Below are 26,857 nucleotides of genomic sequence, written 5' to 3' on the forward strand. Positions count from 1 at the left end.
ACAGACTTTCTCTTCCTTTAAATATAAAAACCAAGTCACAATTAGCATTTGGCAGCTTTCTTGTAAACCATTAAGCCTACAGCATATTGAATTTACCTAGCTGGCCTATCATTCATTCATTCATTCATCCATTCATCCATCCATCCATCTAAATGAGGATCAATGATTTCTACATGGTCAGCGACTCTCAGAGAGCAGCATTAGACACACAGCAGAGCTAATTGCATAATTCAATTAAAAGTACACTTCTGATTTTGTCAAATGAGCATTAAACATATGAGATACAACACTGAAAACATAAAACATTTATGGACTGACACTGTGTGTTTGCCATTCGGTGTATGCCTTCACACATTAACATATGCCCCTCCGTCGCTCTGACAGTCCGGTCACACAACAGCCTTTCCGCATCTCCCGAAGGGAAACAGGTCCATAAAGCAAGCCAGGACAGTAGACCCGGTTGCTGGGCAGAACACCCCACCCAGAAACACAACACTCAGCCAATCAGGGGTCTGCTCAGTCACAGCAGATGTCTTCATTGGTTCTCAGCGCACACTGATGAATTTATATCACCTGTCTCAAGACAGCACTTGGTTACTGCTGTGAGTCATAATGATGCATGTCTGTGTATCACCTCCTACATACCAAATATGACTGGTTTATGACAAAAATCGAGTGAGAAGTTGCAGTCACAAAAAAAAGCTACATTGATGAAATCAATGTGGTTTATGTCGCTAACTGTAAAGTGATAGCTTTAAAGACATGCTTGAGAAGCATAAAGCAAATTTATGCTCTTAAAGGTTTATTCCTCAGTAATCAAATGGAATATTTGGTTTTATTCAAGGTAGTGTCAGCAGTTATTGAAATCCATGATCAGCAGGAGATTATTAAAAACTCCTAAGATCAATGCAAACTATAGTCTCTACCTTTTACAGATAAAAAAAAAAGGCCTTCAGATGTTATTTTGAGTAATGGAAAAGCACCTGACAGCTTTTTACAACTCAAATATTACTTAGTATTTAATTTTGACTAATATATAATATCAACTTCCTTCTGACTTTTCTGAAAGTTAAGTTATATGCTCCTGGATCTGGTTGTACAATGAAAAGTTACATACTTCAATATACTAGAAACAACCTTACAATTTCTATCTGAAACTTTAAAACAAAAACCATAAAGGCACCTGATTGGTATTTTTTTTTTCCAGTATTGTAAATCTAAAAATCCCAGGAATTCAAGAAATAGTCATCCCTCTGCATGCAAAAGGAAAATATTTTTCTGATCTAGGCATGTTTCCCCACCAACAGGGAAAGGAGCAACAGAAGCTCAACTTCCTGATGAAGTTAAAGCGTGCTCACCGCCTGCTGACGAACTTCTATTGGTCAGCAACAACAGAGTGTCCTGACCAACTGTGGTTTGGTTCCCCAGCTGCATAGCAAAATACAGGAAGGTCCTGCAGTGTGCTGGTGAGGTCAGCAGAACATGTCATCCTAACAAAAGCTCCCTCCCATCGAGTTATTTACATTGGGAAACATCAAAAGAAAATCAGTTTTGCTTTTGTAAAAACTATCTAACTCATTCTGGACCCTATTTGGTGAAACATAAAGAATAATCTAAATTTAATATGCAAGGCTTAAAAAATTCAATTGATTTGCCATCAAGTTAATTTCATGCTAGTAGCCCCATAAAACTCTAATGGTGCATAGTGATAGCGACAGTCCTGTGAAGAAGTGTTGGCCTCCTTACAGATTCCTTCTATTTTTGCTTTAATGCCACACTTAGAAGGTTTAGGTTTTCAAAATATCAGAGAAAAGATAACTTAAGTAAACACAAAATGCTGTCATTGATATTATAGATCTGACAAAATTTCATACTGCCTTTTGTGTTTATCAATGTTACTTTTGTCTGATTAAAATTAGTTTGATGATCTGAAACATTTACGTATGACTACTAAAAAAATACATAATACATTAATAATAAATGTATTAAGTTATGTCAAACAAATATGACAATGAAGTAACTTTAAATTTAAGCAAGTTAAATAATATTTTAAGTTGAATTAATAAAGCGCTCTTATCGTACATTACTACCTTCATTTTGTTTTATTTTTTCAAAATCATCTCATTTTCATCTATTTTGGACATAAGCTGTTTCTGTTTCGTAGCTGTTTATAAAGGTGTTAGTTTTCAAATATGCAAAAGAAATTCTAAAATTGAATCTAGTCAACAACTCTGGATTTTTAAATGTCATAATTCTTTTCAGAGCAATCTTTCAGTTTATTCAAGATTATCTGTTTTTTGAAAGCATGTTTCCAGATATTTTAAAATCTTCTGTTCTTATTAGAATCTTCTGAATTTGAAAGTTTATAAGTTTCTATATCTGCATGTTTCTGTACCTGAAACATGAAGGTTTTTATAAATAACTTTGCATATTCTATTAAGACACAAATTGTATATATGGCACATTTCAGAAGTGTGACACATAAAAGCTATTTACAGAAAAACAAACACATACTGAAATATTAAAGGATAACAACAATAAATCAAAAGGAAAAAAAATCTCAAGCTTTTTGAGATTTTAGGAGCCCACAATATCCTGAATAGTTCTCACTCTGTGTCTGTTAAATCTTAACCAGATTATTTGTACTGAAATAGTTTCTTAAGAAATCCAAAACCCATGTGCAAAGTTTCAGGACACATGCTACTGGCTTAAGTTAAACCACTTGGTCTTGGACTCAAAAAGATTAAACAAAGAATCACACAAAACTAACAAAAAGTGATGGATCGGGAGAATGAAGGAAATGATCCACCCAAGCTAAATAACAGTCCTGCTAATTCCAGTGGAAAGCCTGGAGCTGGAAGCCCACAGTAGACTCTGGTTTCCACTCACGCCTGTCGGAGCAGGCCGAACTGAAAACTGTGGGGAGTAGATGGAAGATGGAGCAGTGGTAACTTTTGGGATTCACTTCGAATGCAGGCAGAATCTGCCTCCAAAACAGGGATAAATACACTCCTCTGATATATAAATACTGTTATTATATTGACTGTGACCCATCAAATTAGGTACAATTTATTCCAAAAAAACATTTGTATTACAAGTGCTGGTTTAAAAATCTTTAAACACATAAAGCACATGTTTTTCTCTCATGTCAGTAATGAGAGAATAACATGCTGTGCCACTAATTTCTTCTATCATGTCGTCTTTTTATGCCTGAAAGCTCCTAAAACACTTGTATGTGTTTTATCCTTATAATTTGCACTTTTGTGCATCTAAGGCAGGAGTCAGCAACTCTTTTGGGTAAAAAAGCAACTTATTAAGCATACTAAAGAACTAAGATTTTGAAAGCTGGGTGAGTTAAGCTAAAACACATTTCTAGTTTCACATTTTAGAAAACAAATCATCTAAATTCTACAAAGGAACTAAAATATTTTGTACAAAAAGACCAGCTGAGTAAGACCTTTCTGTCAATATTTGAAATATTAGTGAGTTGCAGATACATCTACAGTCTTTTGTAGCAATGAACAAGTCTTTGACAGCTGTTTACCTGATTTTTTGACACCTCCTATTGGAAAAGGTAATGTTTGAATGAACAAATTAATGTCTTACCACAAATCTTGGGCTCAAGCTTGGTGTCTCAGAGATCTGGGGAAGCTATATCAGTCTGATTTATCCATTCCAAACCCAGTTTTAAGATCATTTTGATTTTGGAAGACTCATTTGTGTTCAAGTTTCATTCATGTCACCCTATCTGTAGCTTTCACACAAAGGAAACTTGCTAAATATCTTAAAGAAGCACCCAGACTCAAGTCTTTCAGGAACTAGAAACTATTCGATCACTTGTTGTGATATTGTTCATTGTGCAGCAATGAAGGCCCTGCTCCAAAAATCAACAACTTCAAGCACAAATTAAATATGAAGCTAAATGAATATGGTCAAAGGTTTGATGGTCTATTAAGGCAAAGATTTCTCCACACTGACGAGACGTATCTTTGGAGGAATCAAAGTGAAGTTTTAAAACATACGAACTGACAAGCATAGTGGCAGAAGGAGTATGCTAAGGTCCTGATTTATTGTTGGTTTTAGCAGTACATCACAAAAAGTTGATACGGTAGAATGAGAAAGACTCTGTGTCTAAGTTCTTCAACATTTCAGATCAACGACGAGATGTTTGAAACTTGGTGTTCCAACAGGACAAGGATCTAAATCTAAAACAGATTTAGAATAAAGCAGACTGTCTTTAAACTAATGGAAAGGTCTTTACCTCAACCATATTGGAAATAAGTAGACTGCGCTTAAAGGCCAAACAATTTACATGAGCTACATCAATTCCCTCATGAAGAGTGGTCAAACATCCAGCAGAAAAATGCTGACGGCAACAGAAAGTATGTGGGTTCTCTGCGACCACTTAAAATTACAGAATTATTTTAACTTCCATGCCAATGAAGTGGACATAACCTTTTCACCAACAGTTTAATAGCATTTCAAGCAGTCCCGTAAAATATTCATATGTCACTCACCAAAAACACCAAAGTTAAAATGACTACAATCGATGTAGCTTTCTATTTATTTTTGAAAGTTAATTGTTAATCAGAAAAACTGCAATCTCACATATGCTTTCATACCCAAGGCTCTCTGACCTGAAGCACGCAGACAGACTTACAGGAACACATGAGCAAAGCGTAACTGAGTTAAAATCCCCTTTATGAAAACTTTATTAGTACATACTGTTCCATGTTATTTTTAAAACTGTTTGGAAAGCAAAATATGTAAAAGAGGTTTTTGTTTTTCCACATTTCATTGGTCCCCACATCCTCCCTGTTATTCACTTATGCAGCCGGAGCTAAGTCAAATCTTCCCTCGACAGAATCGATCCAACAGGCCGGTGACGCTTACCTTGTATCTGTGGGATGTAGGGCGCCAGCAGCTTGCTTCTTTTTTTCTCATAGCCCTTCTGAGTGATGTCTCCTGTACAGACAAAGACAGACAAATAGAGGAACAGACAGAGAGAGAAAAGAAAGAAAGAGACAGGGAGGGGGGACAGAGAGAGATGAGTCATTAGCTCGGCTGAGGTTTGCTGTTCTGTGTGTGTTGGTGTGTATGACGGCCCCAGGATCACACTGCCAGGCTGGTTAGACTGGCACCACATGGTACCAGATCCAGGTTCTGGTTAGGGAATGCTAAATCCCTCAGACATACACACTTTTCGTTCACTCACAGAATATTTAGCAGCTTTACAAGAACAACACTTTTAATATACAAGCTAGAGAAGACAATTTCCTCTGAGTATTTGAATAATATCAGCTGAGCAAGTGGAGTTTAAAGGATCATTTATGAGTGCCCAAAATAACATCCCAAAGTAGAAATACTGATGGACGCATGACACAGTTTTTTCCCCCTGCATGTGAATAAAAGGCAATAATTTAAATAAGACCAGACGAATCCAAGAGTACGCTTTTAAGAATTTTTTGTAAAATAAATTAAGACAGAAAAAAAAGAAAGAATGAGAGAAATGTGTCAAGAAAGACACAAGTTCTAAAATAACTACAGAGTTGTAAGTCTAGTCTACAGAGTGGCTTAAAAGAGCATGAGAAATGTCAAAAAACACAAAAAGGTCATTATGATGAAGACTGGCCAATCCTAGATAAGTGGAGCACTTCTCGTTTTCCATTAAAGATACTACTTTAAACCTGAATCAGCCTGATGGAATTGTTTTTTGTGGTGTTGTTTAGAATATTAAGATTCATTTTGAGCTTTTTTTTAAAGCCAAACTATGGGCATGCTTCACTTCCACACCCTGTACTGTAGCTCTAGCAACTCCGAGGTAGACCAAAACTGGAATACTGAGACACAGAACCTTGTGACAATAACCTCAGCTGTTAGGAGAATCCACCACATGATGCATATCTCTGTGTTGGTTTCAACTTATTAAAAGAAAAATGTTAATCCAGTATTATGAAGTACAGTGTTTATGTTCCTTTCCAAGGGGTTCATGACAGCTGACCAAATATTTCACAAACAATACATCCATCTGAAGACTCACATAATTATCCAATGCTTCCAGATTTAAATTATGAAATAATTGTTCATTATTCTTCAGGCAGATTGGATGCATAATGTCCATGAGTGTCCTTGCATTTAGCTCCATCTATCTCCCCATGAACTCTGACAAGCTTCCCTGTCCTCACAGAAAAAAAAAAAGGATCCCCACAGCTTGATGCTGCCACTACCATTTTCCAAAAAGGAACATTTTGGTCCTATCAGATGACACTACATTCTGCTAAATATTTGCAAAATCTTCTACATGTTTTTTTGCAAACCTTACTAAAGTTGTGGGGATTTTTTTCTTAGCTAAATACAAATGCACTCCACAAACTTTTCCGATTTTCAACATTTGTTGAACCAGGTATCATTTTCCTTTCCCTTTGCAAATATGCATTACTCAGCATTGGTCTACCACAATAAATCTCTAATGGGACAAAATGTGAAACAACTTAAGTAACATTAATTCTTCTGCAAGCCACAGTAAATGATTCCACATCGCTACTTGCAGCTTGTTGGGCTCATTTCTGCTTGTACTCTGCTCTTTAAGCCTCTTCAGAACAACTGTGTGATAATGTGAAGGCAGGTGTTGTTTGCAACGCTGCCCACTGCTCCTGAGTCACCAGTAACAACTGAATGCCTGCACTGTTAAATGTCCAAGAGAGATGGAGGCCAGCAACAATGCAATGCTGTCCACAGGCTAAGCCGTCTGACCTGACACTGACTCGTTCGAGTGATAAATTCTCTGTTTGTGTGCGTGTGTGTGAACATCAGTGAGTGTCTGTGTGCGTGCCAGCGTGCCTGTTTGCACACCGCAGCAGCCATCCAGTTTGACAAACGCACAATAGAGGCCCACTATTCTCTGCGACAGCTCCAAATTCTGGCCTGCGGCCTGCGAGGTCGGGGCGCCCGGAGAACACGCTGATCCATGGAGTTATGTCTCAGTAAAACTAATCTTCTGATCCGAGAACAAGTAACTTTGTCATAAAATATTATGGGATAGTTTTGAATGTTGTGTAACAGTCACGCCTTACCCTGAGCCCCTTGTTAGACTACATTAAATATTTGATTCCCAAACAATAATTTTTCTCTTTAAAAACATTTAATAAAATAATCAAAGGTTTGTAATACATATTCTGAGCCAGAACCTGGAGACAACAGTAACAGAAATTCCAGAGTTGCCAAGTTGGCAACTTACAGCTACTTTTTAGAAGAAAAAAAAAAGGGAAAAAAGCCTCAGCAGTGAATCTGGTGACTTTTTGGTGTCATTGGAGAATTATGGAGACTGGTGAGAATGCATGCACTGTTCCTGCTCTTTCTCAACCACCAACAGGAGCTGTCATTACCTGCTCCTCAGGGCAAAGGCACACCCAGTCCTCACCCAGCGGTCCCCCTCAGCTGCAGTCAGAGCAGGAGATGATCCCCTTCTATAAGGTTAAAACCAAAATCAGATTCAAGAAAACTAAGATAGACTCTGTTTGCATGGGTTTGGAAAGGGCTAACATGGAGAAAATCTCTGCTTCCCTAAATATCAGGGCCAGACTGCAACAAACAAATTGGTAAGCAGAGAAGATCATCAGGACTGATCTTCCCTCCATCCAAGACCTGAAAAAGCTGATTTTGATATCCATCAGGACCTACATCTTGAAGTAAAGAGTTGCAAGATTTCCTCTGGAAGGGTGCACATCCCTGTAAAACAGTGTTTGCACATAAGTGATGTGTATATATGTGCATTACTTACTGACTGAATCTATTTCCTCTCTCAGACCTTTAAGTACCTCCATAGGAGCAAAACGGGAGGATTCAAAGGTCAATATGTGCCCTGCTGACTGGGGAACAACAGAGGGGGGCGGGAGGTGGGAATGGGAATGGTGGGGAGGACACAGATGGAAAGATAGATAGAGGACGGCTTTGCAACTATGGTAAATTGCACAATGGGGTATGGAGTTTCTGCTGCTTCTGGGAAATTTACAACATTTGACCACCTTCTGAGCCATGTACAGAAAAGTCTTCAAATTACGCACTTTAGAAGATTGGAAGCACAGTAAAACAAAACAGAGAAGGAATGTGTCAGATGGGAGATAAACAAAGGCTTGACACAGAGCTAAGGGACTTTCTCATATCATCAAAGAGAATAAGCAGGACGGGCTCAGCTGAAGGACTGCATCTTCTCTCAGTCAGGATCCACCTTAATCATAAGCCTGCTCCTTTGTTCCCTTTATCCTTCCACTCAAACCTCTTCCAGCATCATCCCAGCCACTAAGTCCTCGCTGACGACACACAGAAGCCTTCCTGTCATCTCCTGACCTCCAGACACTTTCTCTCTTTTCAGTCACCTTCAGTCTGCTAAGCAGAGAAAACAAAAACAAAAAGAGAAATCTCCTGTCAAACGTCCACTTCCACACCATCCGTCTGACGTGACAGCATCTTATTTACTGGAGGCTGTGGAAAAATAAAAAATAAAAAAACTCATTCAATCATTTTATGTGGTTACCTTTAACTTTGTCACCCAGGCCGGAATTTAAATTTGATAGCGGTGTGTGAAACTGTTTGCACTTGTGACCCATTAAAAACAATCAGAACCCTCACGCAGCGGAGGTCAAAAAAGTGTTTGTGAATATCTGTGTGCACATCTGAGTGGCAGCAACAGATCAAGTCTGTGATACATCATGAAAAATAATCCAGTAACCTCAACGTTCTTATCCTGACTGCAATCCAAGTGTTAAAAAGAATGTTGCATTGATTTTTTTATAGCTACTATTCTCATGTGTTTAATTAATAGTCTGCTCTACATAAAAAAACAAAACAAAACAATGAAAGTCAAAAATATCTTCCCGATCAGTGAACATACCATACTAAACAATAGCAGGCTGCTCTGATAACACTTCGAAGTAGATGCTGCTATTGAGTAAAGAAGAGTTAAACTTTCAATGAAGTCTGAGGATGTAAAAAGATGTATTTTCTTTGAGACTGTGAGAAATGTGAGGTTCACTGTAGCTGCAAGAGAGCGAGAGAGAGCAAGACTTTAGAGCAGATAAGAGGAAGGCTCCCTGGAGAACAAAGTGTTGTTCTATTTGATCCTTTTGAGCCTTTAAGTGCCGTCTGTCATGAAATATGACGGATTTGGAAATGTTGGCAGCATCTACTTAGGTTTCAAGAATTATAGGTGCACTAACCACATTCATTATTAATGTCATGCTTCCCGGTTTGCATTCAAACAATATTTCCCCAGTTTTCTGCTTTATTTCGAAAGACTAGGACTGCGTTTTAAGTGTGTTTATTTTTTGTGTGTGTTTACATTTGTTTTATCAATTGCCACTCGTAGATTTATTCTTCTTTACATGTGAGAAAGACTACTTAATTTTTACGTTACTATGGTAGTTATTGTGTTTTATGTTTACCATTTTTGATGCGTGATTATTTGAATTCATTTGGATTTTTTGTTGGGATTCTTAATATCCTGAGCTCTACGTTTAGGTTCTCTTTGTCCACCTCTTGCAAACTGAAGCATAAAAGGAACAATTAGTACAACTGAACTAAAATCAATGTGGCCGGTTTGTGGTAACACCAATTCCTCCTCCAGAATATATAAATCATTCTACAAACATATGGTGCTGCAATTATTGCATTATAAATTTGTTCCTCCTCTGCCACTGAAATCCTTGAACCCCTGAAATAAAAACCTTCATGTCTGCACCAGACTCCAACCCCCTCTTCTTGAATGACCAGCAGCCAGAAAGATGGCCCCACCCTTTCCACAATGTCAGATCCCGTGCCAGTCTGACCCACAAACGTGCCAACTCCGCTGCTGAGCCAGCGATCAAACTGTCTGCCCTTCAGACACAGAAAACCACTACTAAATATTTAGGCAGGGGGAGAAACTACTCTCTGGGCTTGTGCATTAATTGCGGCAGAAAAAGCAGATGTGACCAGCTGTCTGTCAGCATAAGCTTTCCTGCACATTTGGCCTAGGTTTTATATGTCACTGTCATTTGAATCTTTCAATTTTTTTTTGTACGTATTTGCAGGAATGGAATATCGTGATGCAAAGTGATCTGATTTTAGGATGCAAAGTATTTCTCTGATCCAACTTTAACTGGATATACTTGTGCATTCACATCTGATGAGGAAAGAAAAAGGCAAAAATACAGATAAGAGGAAAAAAAGCACAACACCACAGGGCATCTTTACAGTCTATCTTGGACTTAAAATGCTTGGTTAATAATAATAGCATTAAAACACACACACACACGCACACACACGCACACACACACAGACACACACACACACACACACACACATAAGACCTGTAGCAAACTATAAAGACAGGCAGAGTAACTCACAGAAGCCAGAGGAGGCTGCAGAGCGGTGATGTCTTCAGCAAACACAGCAGTGATGGAAGGAGGTTCAGAATAAGCCGAGGCTAACCAGCTAAAACAGTCTAACACGTCCTGCTGTCATAAATCAGGCCACTCTGCCATTCTTTGTTTCCTTTCAAAGTCAGAGCAGGAGAATGATCGAACCCCATCTCCCTCATCCTGCCGTCCTATCATTCCCCTCCCTCTCTCTCTAACCCTCCACTCGCAGCACCCCTCTCTGCTATCAACCCCCCCCCACTAAAACATCCCCCCACCTCTCTCTCTCTTTCACCATTTCCATCCGTCCCTTGTTCACTCTCCTCCCAGCGAAGGTTTCCACAAAGCCGAGCTTGGCTGCAGGATTAGGGTGTCAAAGCAGACCCCTGCCCCCCACCTTTCCCACATACCGATCCCACACAGCACTTCCACTGTACAACAACTGTGAAGAGCCTTCATTAGCTTGTTGTGACACGTTCACACAAGTCAGGTTGCACCGCACGAAGACAGCTTGTTTCAAAGCAGAGCAACAAAAATCAAACATGAAGATTACGAAACAAAGAATCAGAAATATCAAGTGAGGGATGAGTTTGGAAACTTTGAGATTGACATTGTAATTCTTCAACAATTTCTACCTAAAAACTGCTTTGTGGGTAAAAAAAAAAAAAAAAACATTCAACCAGAGGAAGCCACTGAGGGGTGAGATTAGTCTATCTTTGATGTTGAGGAAAATCCTCCCCTGTATTTAGACTGGCTGGAGATAGAGTACTCCAGGAGTCCCACGGGTTTCCTCAGCCTCCTCCGAAGAGGAGGGGATGGATGTCTGCATGTCTGAGCGGCTCTGCATCTGTATTTCATTTTAGACATTAGCCACCTATTTGCCCTGTGGCATACACGTTCAGTGAATGCCTGCATATGATTAGGCTAATTAATGTTTAGCTAATGAATGTAGCCAAACACTTCCAGAGAAAAGAACATCCTGTCTGCTTCTTTAGGCCTTTCACTGCCAGGCTAATCGCCTTCTCCGAGGAGGTTTATGGGGAAAATCCTGTACAAAGCCATTGAATTCAATATGTGAGGTAAATTAATAACCACTGTTGCTTTTATAGAACAAAATACATTTTCTTGTGAATTTTTAGGCTGGTGGTTAAATAGGATGGTAAAATGATCCATACCCTTGGCAGATTTTGATATTTTCATTAGTGCTTAGTCAAAAGGAAATTACCACTAACTAAAGGCTAAAAGTAAGAAAAAAGTACAAGAGGTATCATTGTTGTAAAACAAATAATGTTTTCGTTAACAATTTAATAAAAAAAAATTACAAGTTAAATTGCTTTTTAAAATTGTCAATTATCAAACACCTTTCTAACGCCTACCTTCTTCATGTTTTAACGTTTATTTTTAGTGATGAGCTTCTAGTTTTTGAGGTTGGAAGAGCTCTTTGCCATCACCCTAATCTTTAGCTACCTCCACAGATGCTATATCAAAATCAAATCTGAACTTTGGCTGGGCAATTTCAAAATACTCACAGATAGAAGAAACATGTTGGTAAAAATAAATTGAAATAATACATTAAACATAAATCTTCTACAGTTTCTAGACTAATTGACAACAGCTCAAACCAATTAAACACATTAGATCAGTGGAAATCATACAAAATACTTTTTAACTTTTTGTGTTTCATTGATAAGATGCACAATTGTGAACATTAAAACAGCTACATTACTTTATGAAAACTTAGAAATGTTATACAGATGAATATTGATCACTTTTGTGCCAACGAACACATTTTTAATCACCTTATCTTCCTCAACAATGTTGCACTCAGGACATGCATGATCTGTAGAATGTAACTACAATCTTTATTAACTGTTAATATATTACTGCACGAGTGACTTTAAATGTCGTAACAAAGTACAGCATTCAAGTGGTCATATGCAGTTGCAATATTGCACTTTAACAATATGATGATGACTGTGAATCCATATTTTCTGCAGCCCCGCATGGAAGCAGTGACATATTCAAACAGGATCATTTTGTTTATTTCCCTAATGTCATGTTGAGTTCTTCTTACGGGTTAGGAGAGGATTTTAAAAATATCAACTACTGTCAAAACAGAGGAAGAACAACAGAAAAAAGGAAAACTCCCATGTCAATTTCTTAATTCAAAAAGGAAATGAAGTGTTGCATTCCGATGACTGTGTTAAATGCTGCCCGTCCTAATGGCATGTTAGAGGTAATACACAGGACACATTGTTGAGTCCAAACTGCTGCCTGTAAATTGCTCAAGTACAGCCTTTGGAGGGTGATGGAGCTTTGCAGAGTTAGACATGTCATTGGAGCTGTCAGGAAGGCGCCTACAATCTTTGCTGTTTTGCTGACTTTGCCCACAGCCCCTCAGGTATGCTCAGGAGCAAAATCAGGAACCCCAAAAAAGAACCATGGCTGTTTTTTTTTATCCGCAGAATTGGCCTCACCACATAGAAATAGTGATTTCAGTCATTTCCAGAAACATTCTGGCACCTATAGACTGGTTAGTCACAGTCATATGTCCTCATCTAGAGGTTTGTAGCACAAATGTAAAATACTGAAGTGTTTAACAGGATATGATCATTCTTGCAGAGCAGATTAAATGGTCAAAATTCTTGCTTAAATCTATTTGTTATTTTCCCAAAATGACAATTACATTGATCAATTTCTTCTCCCTAAATTTCTTTTCAAACAGACCAAGGAGCTGCCAAAAGATGCCAGAGACAAGACTGGGAATGACTACAAGACCATCCAGAAGTCGATAGCAATTAGTGCAGATATTCATCATCAAAATGATTACCGTTAGACGTCAGCCTGGAGCTCCAGACAGGATCTTGACTCACATTGTTAAAATTATTATAGCAAAGATAGGGATCGACCTTCGGCCTTCCGTTAATGATCCTATGGCAGTTTTGGAGCTGACCAAATCTCTCATGAGAAGCGTGATGACCAGCAACAACAAACATCTTGGCACTGTGCTCAGCGGCAGAGTATAATCTACAAAGTTCTTAAACACATTTTTAGCGGATCATTGATTTTGCAGGGGTTTGTTTGATTCAATCGGTAGATTAAAATAAAGCTTCTGTTCACAATCATTCACAATTAGAGGCTGTTCATTGGTAAGAGAACAGTACAGGCTGCTGAAAATGTATCCCAATAAAGAAAACAATAAACAAAACATATTTTGTAGCCCTAAACACTTTGCAGTCTTGTGATAAGGCAAAGAAAAAAAAGAAAGAAATTGGGCCTTGAAGTCCTTTGAAACTAAAAAATGTGCAAACAGCAATGTTCCATTCACTTCAGGAGTTTACAGCAAACTTGATTCAAGGCCAAATCCATTTAGATCACATACCGAATGTAGCATTCTGCTCCAACTTGGATAAACTTAAGGCTATAAGAAATATGTCTGTTAAAGCATAAGTTGAACAGAAGTACCTGTAGACGCACTGATAGATAATTAAAATAAGAAAAAAACAAACATTGAAAAGACCTAGAGTAAATCAGCCTCAGGAGGAAGACGGGTAAGTGTTGCAGAAAAGAGGGTTGATTGAAGATGACGATGAAACCGAAACTGGGAGCCAGCTGGAGAAACATCAGGAGGTGGAGCTGACTGGAGAATTTCAGACACAAAAGGAAGACATGATGACAAAAAGAGGAAAGAGAGAAAAATGAGAAATAGAGGAGGACATGATTAAAAGATAATGACTTCCTCTTCCTTTCTAAAGACGCACGTGCTGCTAATACACACACACACACACTATCTGATAACTCTGATCCTAAGGCGCCATGGCGTCCCTCGGCCTCCATCCATCAACAGCTCCAATCACAGCGTCGCATCGCTTTTAATTAAGTAGTGCCAACCAATTAGGAGAGTGAACTAACCCTCCATTACCACTTTGTTAATACACAACCCCCTCATCACAAACACACACACACACAGAGACCAAAATCCCCCCTTCGTCCCTCAGGCTCAGTATGGCTGGTGAGCAGACAGACAGCGTGAATAATAAGACATTAGATGCAGCGCTGCTTTACACTGGGGAGCCTGCAGCTGTGCACTGTTTCAGGGAGCAGGCAAGAGGGGCAGCCATAATTAACAAGTCACAAATCAACACTACTATTGTATACATACACAACAGAGAAACACACTTACATCAGTTCTGGGAGAAATAAAGAAGCAAGACCACATAGACATAAGTGCAAGGACACATTAACCTGATAATGTGCCATAAACAAATTAAAAGTATCCTCAGTTCAATTTATCCCAATTGAACGTTCTCGTATTTTCTCTTTACCACCTCAAAACTCAATGGACTTTACTAAAATATTGTCAAAACGGAAAGGAAAAAAATTGTTAGGAATGCTGGTCAGAGTTGACAATAACACGAATGAACGTAATCCTAGACGAAAACATGTTGAGCTCTGTGGCAGTGCCAAATGTGAGAGGGTTTGTTAGTACGTGTAAGAGAGTTTGTAAGTTTTGGCCCATGGGGCCTCTCATAGTCCACCTCCAGTCCCAGAGAGTCTGCAACTTCTTCAACACACCTGAATCAAAAGGCTGGATTTCCTAATTAACAGTCATTCATCCATGCAGAGGCCTGGTAATGATGCATTCATTTGATTCAGCTGTGTTGGAGCAGGGAAGCATTTAAAAACTGTTGGGTTCGCTGTGTTAGCGGCGGCAGCAGACTTGAGACCAGGAGGTTCAACTTTCCAGAAGGACAATGTCCCTAAACACGCACCAAAAGCTACAACGGAAAGATTTGCATCAACTTTTCTTCATGTATTAAAATTGCCCAAAGTCCAGACATAATTTAAATAAAGACTCTGAGGCAAAACCTAAAAAGCGAGGTTCACAGATGCCGTCCGTCCAGTGTGACATCACTTGAACTATTTTTGCACAAAAGAATGTGGAAAAAAATCCAGTCCTTTCATTGTGCAAAACTGACATAACGCAAAAGAATTGCAGCAAACAGGTGGCTGGACAAGAAAATTGTTGGTACAAATGCCATCTTATAGTTTTCAGGTTTTTGTTTTTTAATAAATATTGAAAATCTTGTTCAATTTTTTTTTCTATTCACTTTACATTTATGTGCTTTTTTTGTTGTGCTTATAAAATATTTTATAATAGATGGTTGTAATGTGCCAAAAGGTTCAAGGTTAAACTAAAAGTAAAGAAAAAAGGTAAAAAAGTAAACGGTTTGGTGTCGGGTTTGTAGTAGAGAAGGTTAGAATAATAGGACATATTGTCCGCGAGTGTCCTCAAGTATGTAAATGAAGCAAACCGTTGGTTCATATATGCGAGAGTCGAACTGGTCTGGCTCCGATCCAACCCCATTCATGTCGGCTTCATTTACACATGCTACTCCCAGAATGCGCTGAGCTGTGCTGCTATTCTGGCCCTCAGCCAGGACTTCACGATGTGCAAACACGTGTCTCACCTACAGGAACAGCAGCAGCAGAGATGGCGCAAAGCAACATTACACAGCACAACGGAAGGCTTTCAGAAACCTCCAGAGCAAAGCAGACCTTAATTCCATACGTATGAAAATACTATTAAATAATTACATTTTTATCACATCTGCGCCGCTAGGTTATTTTTGAATTCTAATAGAAATTAAAAACACAAAGTGAAAGAATATAATCAAAAAAAAAGAAAGAAAAAAAAAAAGCAATACTGTCTCATTGTTTGAGTGTTTTCATTCTGCCTGTGGGCTTAGTGTGTATTCATGTGTGTGATTTGTGGAGCGCGACATCTGTGTGACAAGCGTGACCAGTGCAGGAGCCTCAGCGTTAACACACCGCCCTGAAATAAGAGTATTATGCTCAAAGCTGCAAAGCAGCATTCAGTCCTCAGCTGCACTGGAGTAAAATAACTTACTCCACTCGCTTAGAGCGGCAGAATGTTTCAGTCATCCACTAACGTGCTTATAAATCAGCTCTGAGAGTGGAGACAGCCACCAGGATCAATCCTGAGCTGCAAAAATAAATTGTCCAGGCCAGTGCACTTCTACTAATGTTTGTGCTCTGGAAGCTGAGATTGTAAAGCAAAAATGTGGACAACAATGTGGAAGCTTCAGGAAACTTTAACTTAGCTCCTCCCAGAGGATGACTAAATATCCATCACAATTGGTTTGGAACTCAAGTTTGCAGATTAGGACACTTACACAATGTATTTCTATGAAATCAGTAAGTAAGAATTACGTTTCACTTAACAGGAACACAATCTGAAAAATAATTATTCAAGAAAGGAAAAAGTCCAATCACCTGATTTCAGTCTGCTTTCCTAATAGAGAAGCTTTTGAGTAGCTCCATCTCCCACCTTCTTGGCAGAGGCACCTTGCAGCAGCTCCAGCATGGACCTCACTGATCAGTAGCCCGGCATCACTGCACTCAGAGATAGAAGTCGGATGGTGACCCATCGGAAGCTTCCAGATCAGTGTCTTCTGCTCGCTCCTCAGCGCGGTCTCAGAGGACCTGAAGCGATTTATTGTCTTCTTTTTCACCCGGTTATTACCATATGAATGGTCATGTTTCACCAGCTTGACACAAGCTCAACCATTAAGCTTGCTCCTTGCAGATGTACACACACAAGCATTTTTTTTTTCTATATTGAGGGACAGCAAGGTGGGGGCGGGGGGATTGTGCACAAACAAAACACTGAACATCAACACACGGATACCATGGCATTTCAGTTAACGAATGCAACCACAGATCCACGTAGTTGTAGGGTTGCAGTAGGAAACGGTGTGTATGGGTTTGTCCATATATTCGTCTTTGCCCAGAACTAATGAGCTCTGTTCTAAGAGTTTCAAGGAACAAAGCAAAGCCTTTTTTGTTCCTCATCTGTGATTTGTCGCGACTGGGTCTTGGTGGAAAGCCCAGCATCAGTATGAGATGAAAAGAAAAACACATACGCGACTGTGCTTGTAATACCTTAAGTACGAGTCTAATTTTTTCACTGCCAATATGAGATATGGTTGCCTAGGGTTGTTAGAATCAACTCTAGAAAGTGAAGACAGCCAAACTATGCAGTATTATCTGGACAAACACCACACTGCTTTACTGAAATTGTTTATTTTACTAAAATAACCAAGTGACCTACTCAAGGTCTAAGTAGACCAATTTTCTCTCCATCATCTCTAAATGGTGATCAGCACATCAAGTGCAGAAAAATGTGATTAAATCAATGCACAAAGACAAAAAAATGAAGTGATTTTTGGTCATCAACAAAAGACACATACTTAAATACATGTTTTTAGTTTAATACAAATCTGAAATGGTTAAAGGAAAAAAAAAACAGTGAATGGGAAGAAGATCCATATTGTGTCATTTTTTTGTTGGAATCAAAACTGTTTATCAAGGAGCCTGCACAACATGTTCTTCTCTTTATTTCTTATAATTAATAGTAAAAATGGTTGGAATTAATCAAAAATTGGACTTGGCAGGTAAAAAGCTTGATCGGTGCATCACTGATTCCAGTTAAAGGTGAAGGGAGTGAGGTACCTTTACTGCCTAAATAAGTTTGTGTTTCCATTCTCCCCCAAAGCGCAAAAATGTCTGTTTTTCTTGATTATTTTCTTTCCTATTCTTAAAGCAATTATGTTAAATTGCTGTTTTTTTACACTTATTATTTCCTGTTTTTTTTTTTTTTCTTAAATTTTAGTTTTTTACCAGAGGTAAGATGTATTTCATTTTGTGAATGTACATATGCACCAAACCTTGGCTGGGAATCCAACCCCACCACCTCAGTGTGGGTGTGTGGGGCACCTTTCAGCCTGCACCTGATGCTCCCAGTCTACACACTGAGTTTAGATCCAAATTCATCATTTCTAACATTATTCTTTTTATTGGAATTACCAAATAGCTACAAGGTTTTTTCCTCTTACGTTTTTAATCTAACAATGTCACTAAAGTTAGATCAATAGTGTGAAGTTGAGGATATAAGGCAGATATTTTTCAAAATAGTAATATGCAATACTATTAAAAGATCAATCCCCTGCTACTTTTTTTGTTCAATAAATGTCTCACATTACTCAAATTCAGCAAAACCACAAGTATGTTTGGATGTGTTTTCCCCAAGATTTATTCTCTCAAGTGAAAATGTACAAAAACAGCTCGTCAGGCTGATCTCTACAGGCTGCTGGACAGGATGACCACAAGCTTCACCTCATTTCACACACCATCTGTTCCTCACTTTACATCTCTCCTAAAGCTGTAATTCCAACACCTATAAAAATATAAGTGGTGTTGCAAACAATTATCTAAATGAGGATTTATTACCTTTAAGGACACACGTCAGACTTTTTCTAGTTAGTTTTTTTTTTTCTTTTTTGTCAGCTTCCAAGCTGGCAATCAGATTCAAACCTTGATCCATTTTAGTACGAGTACATACAGTCCAACTTTTATTATTAACACCATCATCTGAGCACAGATGATGCCTTAAATAAGGAGCTCTGGTAAAATAAGGCAAAATTAAGCTTTCTGGTCTAAATGCGATGCACGGTAGAAAAATCCACAACCTAAAAATACCAAACCTACCATGAAACATGGTGGTGGCAGAATCAGGCTATAGGGATGAATTCCTTCTGCACATACAGCAAAGACATTTTAAGTTGCCTGGAAGGTGGATGAAGCTGAAGATAGAGAAATGCTGGAAGACAGAGGCTGAACGTTCACATTTCAGCAACACAACAACCATAAAGATACAAAACCAGCTAAAATGGGATGGAATGCCACCTGTCTGCCAAAGTCCGTTGGTAACGGGCACCAGCCTCCTTGCGTGAATAAGCCCTTACTATTATGAACTACTTTGTGTTTCATTTCTCACGTGAAATATGCTGAAGCTTGTGGCTGTAGCAAAGCACTTTTCCACTTATCTGGATCTAAATTAAATTATCCGGAAGATGAACGTTTAATAGTTGTATTGTTTATTGCTTTCTCCTTCTTTTCCCTCTGTCTTCTGTTGTTTTACCTTCCCTAAATAATTTCTTAGATCAGTCTCTGTTGCTGGAGTAACGACTACCAAAACAAGACCCCGGCCTGCGGCGGCACGAGAAGCAAACCTTCAGCTCTCCACAAAAATTTTGTTGTTAAATATGCTCCTTCGATGTAGTCTCACATGAATCCTTCACAAATATTGCATTGACGCCTTCTATTTCTCGTCTATAATATTGCATGGTGGCTCTTTCTACTTCCTCAGCAACAGAACCAGCTGAACTCTGCTCTTCTTGCAGCTTTGCAGCTCTAAATCAATTAGAAAGGGGCAGAGATGGTGCTCTCAAGGCCAGGCTTAACCCTTTAAAATTTTAACAACACGGTGCATCACTGTTTCAGTCGATGTTTACGAGGCTGAGCTGGCAGGAGAACATCTGGTGGCCCTCGGAGGAGAGCAAGATATACTGTAGAGTATATTTACAGTAAGTAAAAGTTTGGTTTTATATCAGCCAGGTGTTTGCAAACTGGATTTCCACTTTGAGTCAATTAAATAAGTTGGAAAGTGCGAGTGAAATATCTCACACACACGCGCACAGTAGCACAGCACCGGCACGCAGACATTCAAACTCAACCAAATGAGGAGAGAAACTCAGTCGCCTACCTACGCACACCGAGAGCTGAACATTAATGAGAGCAGAGGCTGCGAGAAGACAGCCCAGCTGGAGCACATGTGCACCGCTCCTGTTCTAATGAGTCCATTAGTCAGAGGCAAAACGGCCACAACTGCTACCTCACACAGCCGAGCTGCTGTAGTCACGTGGAACACGGATGGACATTTAAACATATTTAAACATACTCGGACACAGTCCCACAGTAACATGGAACATGCGATGAAGTGATATGTAACCCAGCTGGGAAACAGAGAGGGCAGCGTTCCTGTCAAACAGGTTTATAGTGTTACATGATAGCATCAGGCACACAGAGTGAAACATTGGTTGGGCTTTTAACCAATCTGTCCAACAGAGGGCGCTGGAGATGTGTGAAGCTTGAAGGCGTAACATTTTCCAAACTGTTTAGATTTCTTATCTAACTACGTTTCTTTATCTCCTCCTTTTCTCTGTTTTTTTTTTTAATCATGAAAGTTAGTTGCTAAGGCTAGCTGCAACATTTTTTTCTTTTCCTTGTTGTTATGAGTTCATTACCTCCAATTCTGGCATCTCACCTAATTTCAAATTTGCTCCGAGTTAAAAATAAAAAAAAACATTTCTCAGTTACTGGAGACTAACTGTGAAACTCTGATGGATAATAATCCATTAAACCATTTTTTTCAGTCTGTTAACAACATATTTCTACTATAGCCTGGGGGCAGATTTAGTCTCATTAGCGATGGTCTGAGATAGAGGGGAACATTATCCAAAGCCGTGCAGCTTGCAGACAGACACAGAAAGGCTGAGCTGCATCACAGTATCCGAGTAAACCTGCTTTTGGGAATGCGTCCGTGAACACATGAACACTTGGCCGGTGCTGATTGATCACAGAGATTTGGCTCGCGTGTGTCGTAATGAGTGTGCTTTTAATGACGCTGGGCTCTGTGTAATCTGCTCTACTCAGCAAAGGCCAACAGTGGGGGAAAAAAAAAAAGCAATCACTTTAACCCAGCTGCAGAAGCAAAGAGCAGCTCTTACACTAAATAACAGGCTCTTGACCTGGAAAGCAGTAGTAGCTGTGATCTGTGTGTTTACAGCTGGGTTGCACTTAAATGTTATAATAGTCTATTATTTCAGAGATATAATGAGTTAATGTGTCGGTAATCTGCAGAAGACAGAGGATAGATCATTTTGTGCAAAGGTGAACAACCAGCTGGAATTACAACTAGATCCTTTTGAGGATTTTATTCTGTTTCAGGTACGTCAACTGAAAATGGTTTAAAAGTCTACAACAGATGGTATGAAAGAGTTTCTTTTCTCATATCCAGTCTTCAATTTTTGTTATTTGTTTTTCCAGCTCATACCGTGATAAACCTATTCCATTTTCTCTTTACTATACACAAAAATGCAAGGAAGAAAGAAAACCATTTAAAGGATTTCTTTTTGGCATTTCTGGATACGCAGACATTTACAACCAGGAGTAATTTTTAAACAATAACATGTTTTGAAGTTCACACTTGAATTAGCCATTACATTTTCATCCATCCATTCTCTGTTATAGCCTGTTGTCCTGGCAGGGTTGGGGTCAGAGGGCACAGGTCACCAGTCCATCACAGGGCAAAGTAGAGACACACATGACAAACAACCATAGGGCAATATAAAGAGACCAATTACTCCATCAGTCTTGTTTTTGGACGGTGGGAGGATGACGGAGTACCCGGAGAAAACTCACGGACGCATGGTGAATTTGAGCATTCCAACAGGACAGCAAACATTCCCTATCCACTATGTTTTACAAACATAGTGGATAGATAAATCAAGGTAACTTTGCTATTCTACATTGAGCGTTCTTGTCATCTGCCAAATATTTCACTTGCCTCCTTGCAGCCCAAACGAAAAACAACCTTGTTTTAAAATACAGTTTCTTTTATTTCTTGTGCTTTCTCTGACATAATTTCAAGGCCTATTTTTAACCAGAGTGTCAATAAATCTAGGGGGAGCACTATGACAGTACTCTTTCATAATAATTGATTATTATCGATTTAAACCTGTGGCTATATGCATATACTGTTCAGGAGTTTTTCAGTCTTTTTCCCTTTATAGATTAAAACAAAAATGCTGTCCACCAGGAGCAATTGCTGATAGCAGAGCGAGTGAAGCAGTTTTCAAGAAATGAGCCATGAGAAATGAGTGCTGAGAACGCAGATGTGAAGCAGTGAAAACATAAGGAGGGGTGGGTGAGAGGAAGGTGAAGATGTAAGATGAGTTTTGTGAGAGGAAGCAGAGGAGAGTTGTGCTAAGTGAATGACAGCTCTCTTCACTTTACAGTATCTATGTGAAGGCAATGCCTGCCTGTGACTGACCCCCAAAGACATGTGCAATGTTCATGCAGTTGCAGAAATCCCTCCACGCAGTTTTCCTTCCACCACAAGACCAAAGGTCAACACTAACTGAGCGTGGAAAAGAGCGCTCCACCTCGGTGGATGTGTAAGAGGGTTTCCTCAATATGACTGTCCCAGTGCTGTCATCAGTGAATCGACGCACACCAGACAAAATTATGTGTAGTTAGGAGTAACAGTATGCAATTACTGAACCAGTTTACCATCTATTTTAGGTCATGCTTAAAGAGGGAATCTGCTTTTTTTTTTTTAAAAAAAAAGAAAAGAAAAAAGAAATACATGTTTGTCAAAGCCGCCCATTTGGGCTTCTGAACGGTTCCACTTGTTTAAACTTGAGGAAAATGTGACAAAGACGAGAGAGTAGCAGAACAGGAAATATGATAATAGTGCCCAGTCATAGTAAACACCCATGGTTTAGTCTTTCAAATGAGGGATTAAAATAGATGTCTCTCAGAGCTTTTGTGTAAATCTTGTGGTCTGACAACGGTCTTTATGGTGTTTCCTTAAAAAGAAGACTTGTCTAAAAATAAATAGGAAGATGGAAAGTTAGAAACAGAAAGGAAGGATTAGATTCTTTTCCTTACAGTAAAACACTTCATTGTTTGTACAGCACCACCTTTAGCTTGTACATTCCTTTGGAAGATTTAATTCCTAATATGGATCTTTACTTTTCTCAGCTTGTTCTTTATCAGATACAGGGCAGTGTTTGTTCTAACCAGATGTAGAAACCCTGGTAGAAACACTTTAGAGGCTGTCAAAGGCTTGAGATGGGGACCAAAGTCTATCTTCAGACGGTAATCTAAACGTCAAGCCAGAGATTCAATAAAATAATTTAGATCAGAGCAAATTTATGTGTTGGAATGGACCAAAGTCCAAATGCAAATGGGTTTAATGTGCAGTGCTGGTTTTTAGCAACACATGACATTTTGGATGAAGGCAAGAGTTCAGTTTTAGTCTGATCTGTCAGGAGCATGTTTCCCGTTGACTGTTTGTGGCAAACTGAAAATAGAACACCTCATTTTGAACTTTCTTCTTTACTAAACATCTCAAGTCATTGTTGGTTTAGTTTCAACAATGACTTTCTTCTTGCCACTCTTCCATTTTATGGAGTTAAAGATGAACAACTCTGCAGCATCCTCCAGAATGCCAGAAATTGTTTTTACACAAAGGTATCAGAGTAAAAGGGGATGAGTACAATTGAATACCACACTTTCAAATTTTATCTCTGTAAAATGCTTCAAAAGTTATCCATCATTCTCCTTTTATCTAACTTTTATATGTTTTATATGTTCTCCTTTTATATGTTACAACGCGTTTCTATATCACATACAATCCTGATGAAGTTCATGGAAGCTTGTGACTGTAGCATTATAAACCATGAAAAAGTTATTCCTACTTCCGAAAGACAATAAGCAAAACATGGCTCCTATCTGGATCTCAACTCTTTCAGGCATTCTATCAGAAAAAGTGCAGCATGTTTTTACTCTGCTCAGTCACTCCCCTAAGGGCACCTGGCTTTGGCATGAAGCCCACCGGCCCGCCCGGGTAAACGGCTGCAAAAAGAGGGGCAGACATGTCTTTGATGTCTCTGGACTGGTGGGAGGCATGTGAAGAAAGACGTTGGTGAGAATAAAAGGGAAGGAGTAAGGAAAAGTAAAGGTGATGAGGAACAGAGAAAGACAAAGAGAAGAAGGGTTGGTGAGGAGAGGAGGATTTATTGATTACACAACAGAAAGAGGAGTAAATAGAAATAAAGGAAGGGAGGGATTTAGAAGGTAGAGAGGGAGAAAGGAGGGGGCATTCACTTTGAAGTTATGAGCTGAGCACAGATCTGTCTCCCTTGAGTAACAGCAGGGGAGGGTTGGAGCCTGAAATCATAAGGAGTGGATCGTTAAAGGCAAAAAAAAAAAAGAGGGAGATGATGGATCAAGATGTTGGATGAGAGTTATAGTGGACCTCTGCGCTCTCATTTCTCATTTGTCTTTGCACAAAAAAAATTACAGAACTGAAAAAAAAAAAAAAAACTGGACCAAAGTCAAAGCTAAGCCCACTTCTTTGATGTGTTTTCTGTCATTCATCTTCTTGACCATCTGCATTACTGCCGCTCTCGTTTTTGTTGTTTTATTTCCTGAAAGCGGGTCTCTCCGGCGCATTCAGCCAGACCAGACATGGTGATTTAAAGGCTTCCAGCATCTGTGCTGCTGGTTCCCTTCGGTCCAACATTGTCCATCGCAAGCAAAGGTCAACATGGTGGCAGACGTGCTCTTATGTTTTCTGACATGCAGAAAAAGTGCAACACTAAATTGCCCCTTTTCTCCTAATAAAAAATAATAATAATAATAATAATAAACTTAAAAACTGAGTTTCTTGCAAAATTATTCACACCAGTTGACTATAGCATTCACGCCCTTAGGGGAGTGACTGAGCAGAGTAAAAATATGTATATTTTTCTACTTTTTAGATTTAAAATGGGTGGTATGCATTGTCATTCTTTCCAGTGGTGCTCTGTTGAGTTTCTATCAGTGTTGAACACGGATACCAAAAATGTTTCCCTTTTTTCTTTACCAAAAATCTCAAACTCAGTCGGATTGAATGCAGATCACCAAGTTTGAGGTCTTGCCACAGATTCTCAAATTGATTTAGTCCCGGACTTTGACTAGGCTACATAACTTGTGGAAAACAGCACTTCTCATTGGTAGGTTTTCTGTAGACAGATTCTCCCACCTGAGCTGCAGATCTCTCCAGCCCATCAAGAGTTATTATGGGTCTGTTTAAGATGTTTCTCAAGACAAATGCTTGTACAATGACAATAATACTAATTTTTTTGAAATGCAATAACCTGATTCCTGTTTTGATACATGAGAATAGACATGTTATACGAGAAGATGCCTTGTAAAAATAACTTATCCCTAGAACTTTTCACTGGATTTTATTTAGAGGTATCAATGTAAAAGGGCGATTAATATGAACGCATTAAACAGTTTTTTTTTTTTTTGGGAAAAGGAATTTGAAAGCCACTAATTATTTATTTGTCCTCCATAAAAACTACATTGTTTTGGTCAATCAAATTAAATCCCAGTTAACTATATCTGTTTGGTTGAAGAGGTATGAATACTTTCCCAAAGTACATTTTATGTTTAAGCGCCAGAGAAAGTCTTAGAAACACGGAAACCAGACACTGGATGAAGTTAACGTTTAAATTTGCAAATGTGGACAATATGGGTGTGCTTCATTGTGTTATGGGATGTCATGAAAAACAAATAAGCACAAGTGTGAGAAGCCCTGACTGATAGCTTGATGGAAAATGACATAAGAGGAGGGAAGACACCGCAGTTAATGGGACAGAGAGAGCACTTTATCTTCTCTTCACACTCCCCGTCCTCCTTCACAGCTGCCAGGCACTTCCTGCTCCATTGTGAAAGGCTCTGGCTGTATGCGTACAGGAAGTGGGCTCTTTTGTTTCCTCTCTCCTTCCTGCTGGTGTCGATCGCAGTGAAGGGAGGAAAGCGTGTGGATCTGGGAGGGAAGGACAACACACGGCGTGTTTGCAAGTAACCAGGAAGGAGCTGTCGGTGGAAACCCTTTTAACACAGACGCAGAAACAGAGAGGGATTGTTCTTTAAATAATGCCATTAACAATAAAATGGGGGATGGAGGACAGACTTGATAAATGCACAGATAGGATACAGACATTTAGTGCAGGCATGCACAAAGAGAGAATACCAGGCCTTTACTCTCCTCTGATTCGGCACCTGATCCCTGACAATTATCTGATCGGTTTATTGACTCTTTGGGGAACAGACTCAATCATGAGTGGCGGGTTTTCAACAGCGGCTTATGTCATGTCAGTCAACCCCCATTAAAGTTATTTATCGACTCACATCCAAAGAATCACTGCTGGAAATGTGAAGATCTTTATAGCATTTAATCCCTCCTCTTTGACAAAATGATTAATTAAAAAAAAAAAAAAAAATCGTTGCTTCAAAATTTCTGCCTTTCACTCACTGTGAAGTAGAACATCTTTTTAAGATCTCATTTGACAGACCAAGACTACTTTCTGTCATTTGTTTGTTGTAAATCTGAGCAAATAAAAATCAGCTGTAGGGCTCCCAAAGGTTCATTCATGGCACACTTTTATTAAATATCCCTACGATACCTTTATTTCAGATTGCAGAATACTACAACATTTCTCACCATATGTATGCTGATGACACACAGCTTTATATTTCTGTCAACGAATGACCACAGGCCACTGCAGTCACCAGTGACTCAACTCTGGAAGAAACTCTGAGATGTACTCAAACAGCTGGGTCCTTTAAATCAGAACTGAAAACGTTTTCGTTTACAACAGCTTTAGAGTTTCCTTCTAAAAAAAACTGCTTTCCTGCAGATACAATTTAATCTAATTGTAGATTAAATTCAAAACTTCCCATTTAAATTTGCACTTTAA

The 26,857-nt window shown here is 39.0% G+C and overlaps 1 protein-coding gene and 1 long non-coding RNA gene across 13 annotated transcripts in view; one reads left to right on the top strand and one right to left on the bottom strand.

Annotated features, from left to right (window-relative positions):
- LOC103155489 (disco-interacting protein 2 homolog A) overlaps positions 1–26,857 on the bottom strand; it is an 88,105-nt gene that overhangs the window by 33,723 nt on the left and 27,525 nt on the right. For all 12 annotated transcript variants that reach the window (XM_016663599.1, XM_016663609.1, XM_016663608.1 and 9 more), the window contains exon 3: positions 4,894–4,965. In XM_016663599.1, coding sequence (XP_016519085.1) covers positions 4,894–4,965 — 72 coding nt within the window. The remainder of the gene's footprint in view (positions 1–4,893; positions 4,966–26,857) is intronic.
- LOC107833714 (uncharacterized) lies at positions 4,892–14,938 on the top strand. Its single transcript, XR_001659474.1, has 3 exons — positions 4,892–4,967; positions 14,415–14,423; positions 14,928–14,938. It is a non-coding gene; the product is annotated as an uncharacterized LOC107833714 (long non-coding RNA).

This window comes from Poecilia formosa, unplaced genomic scaffold, assembly GCF_000485575.1.
Source record: "Poecilia formosa unplaced genomic scaffold, Poecilia_formosa-5.1.2 Scaffold431, whole genome shotgun sequence".
NCBI lineage: Eukaryota > Metazoa > Chordata > Actinopteri > Cyprinodontiformes > Poeciliidae > Poecilia > Poecilia formosa.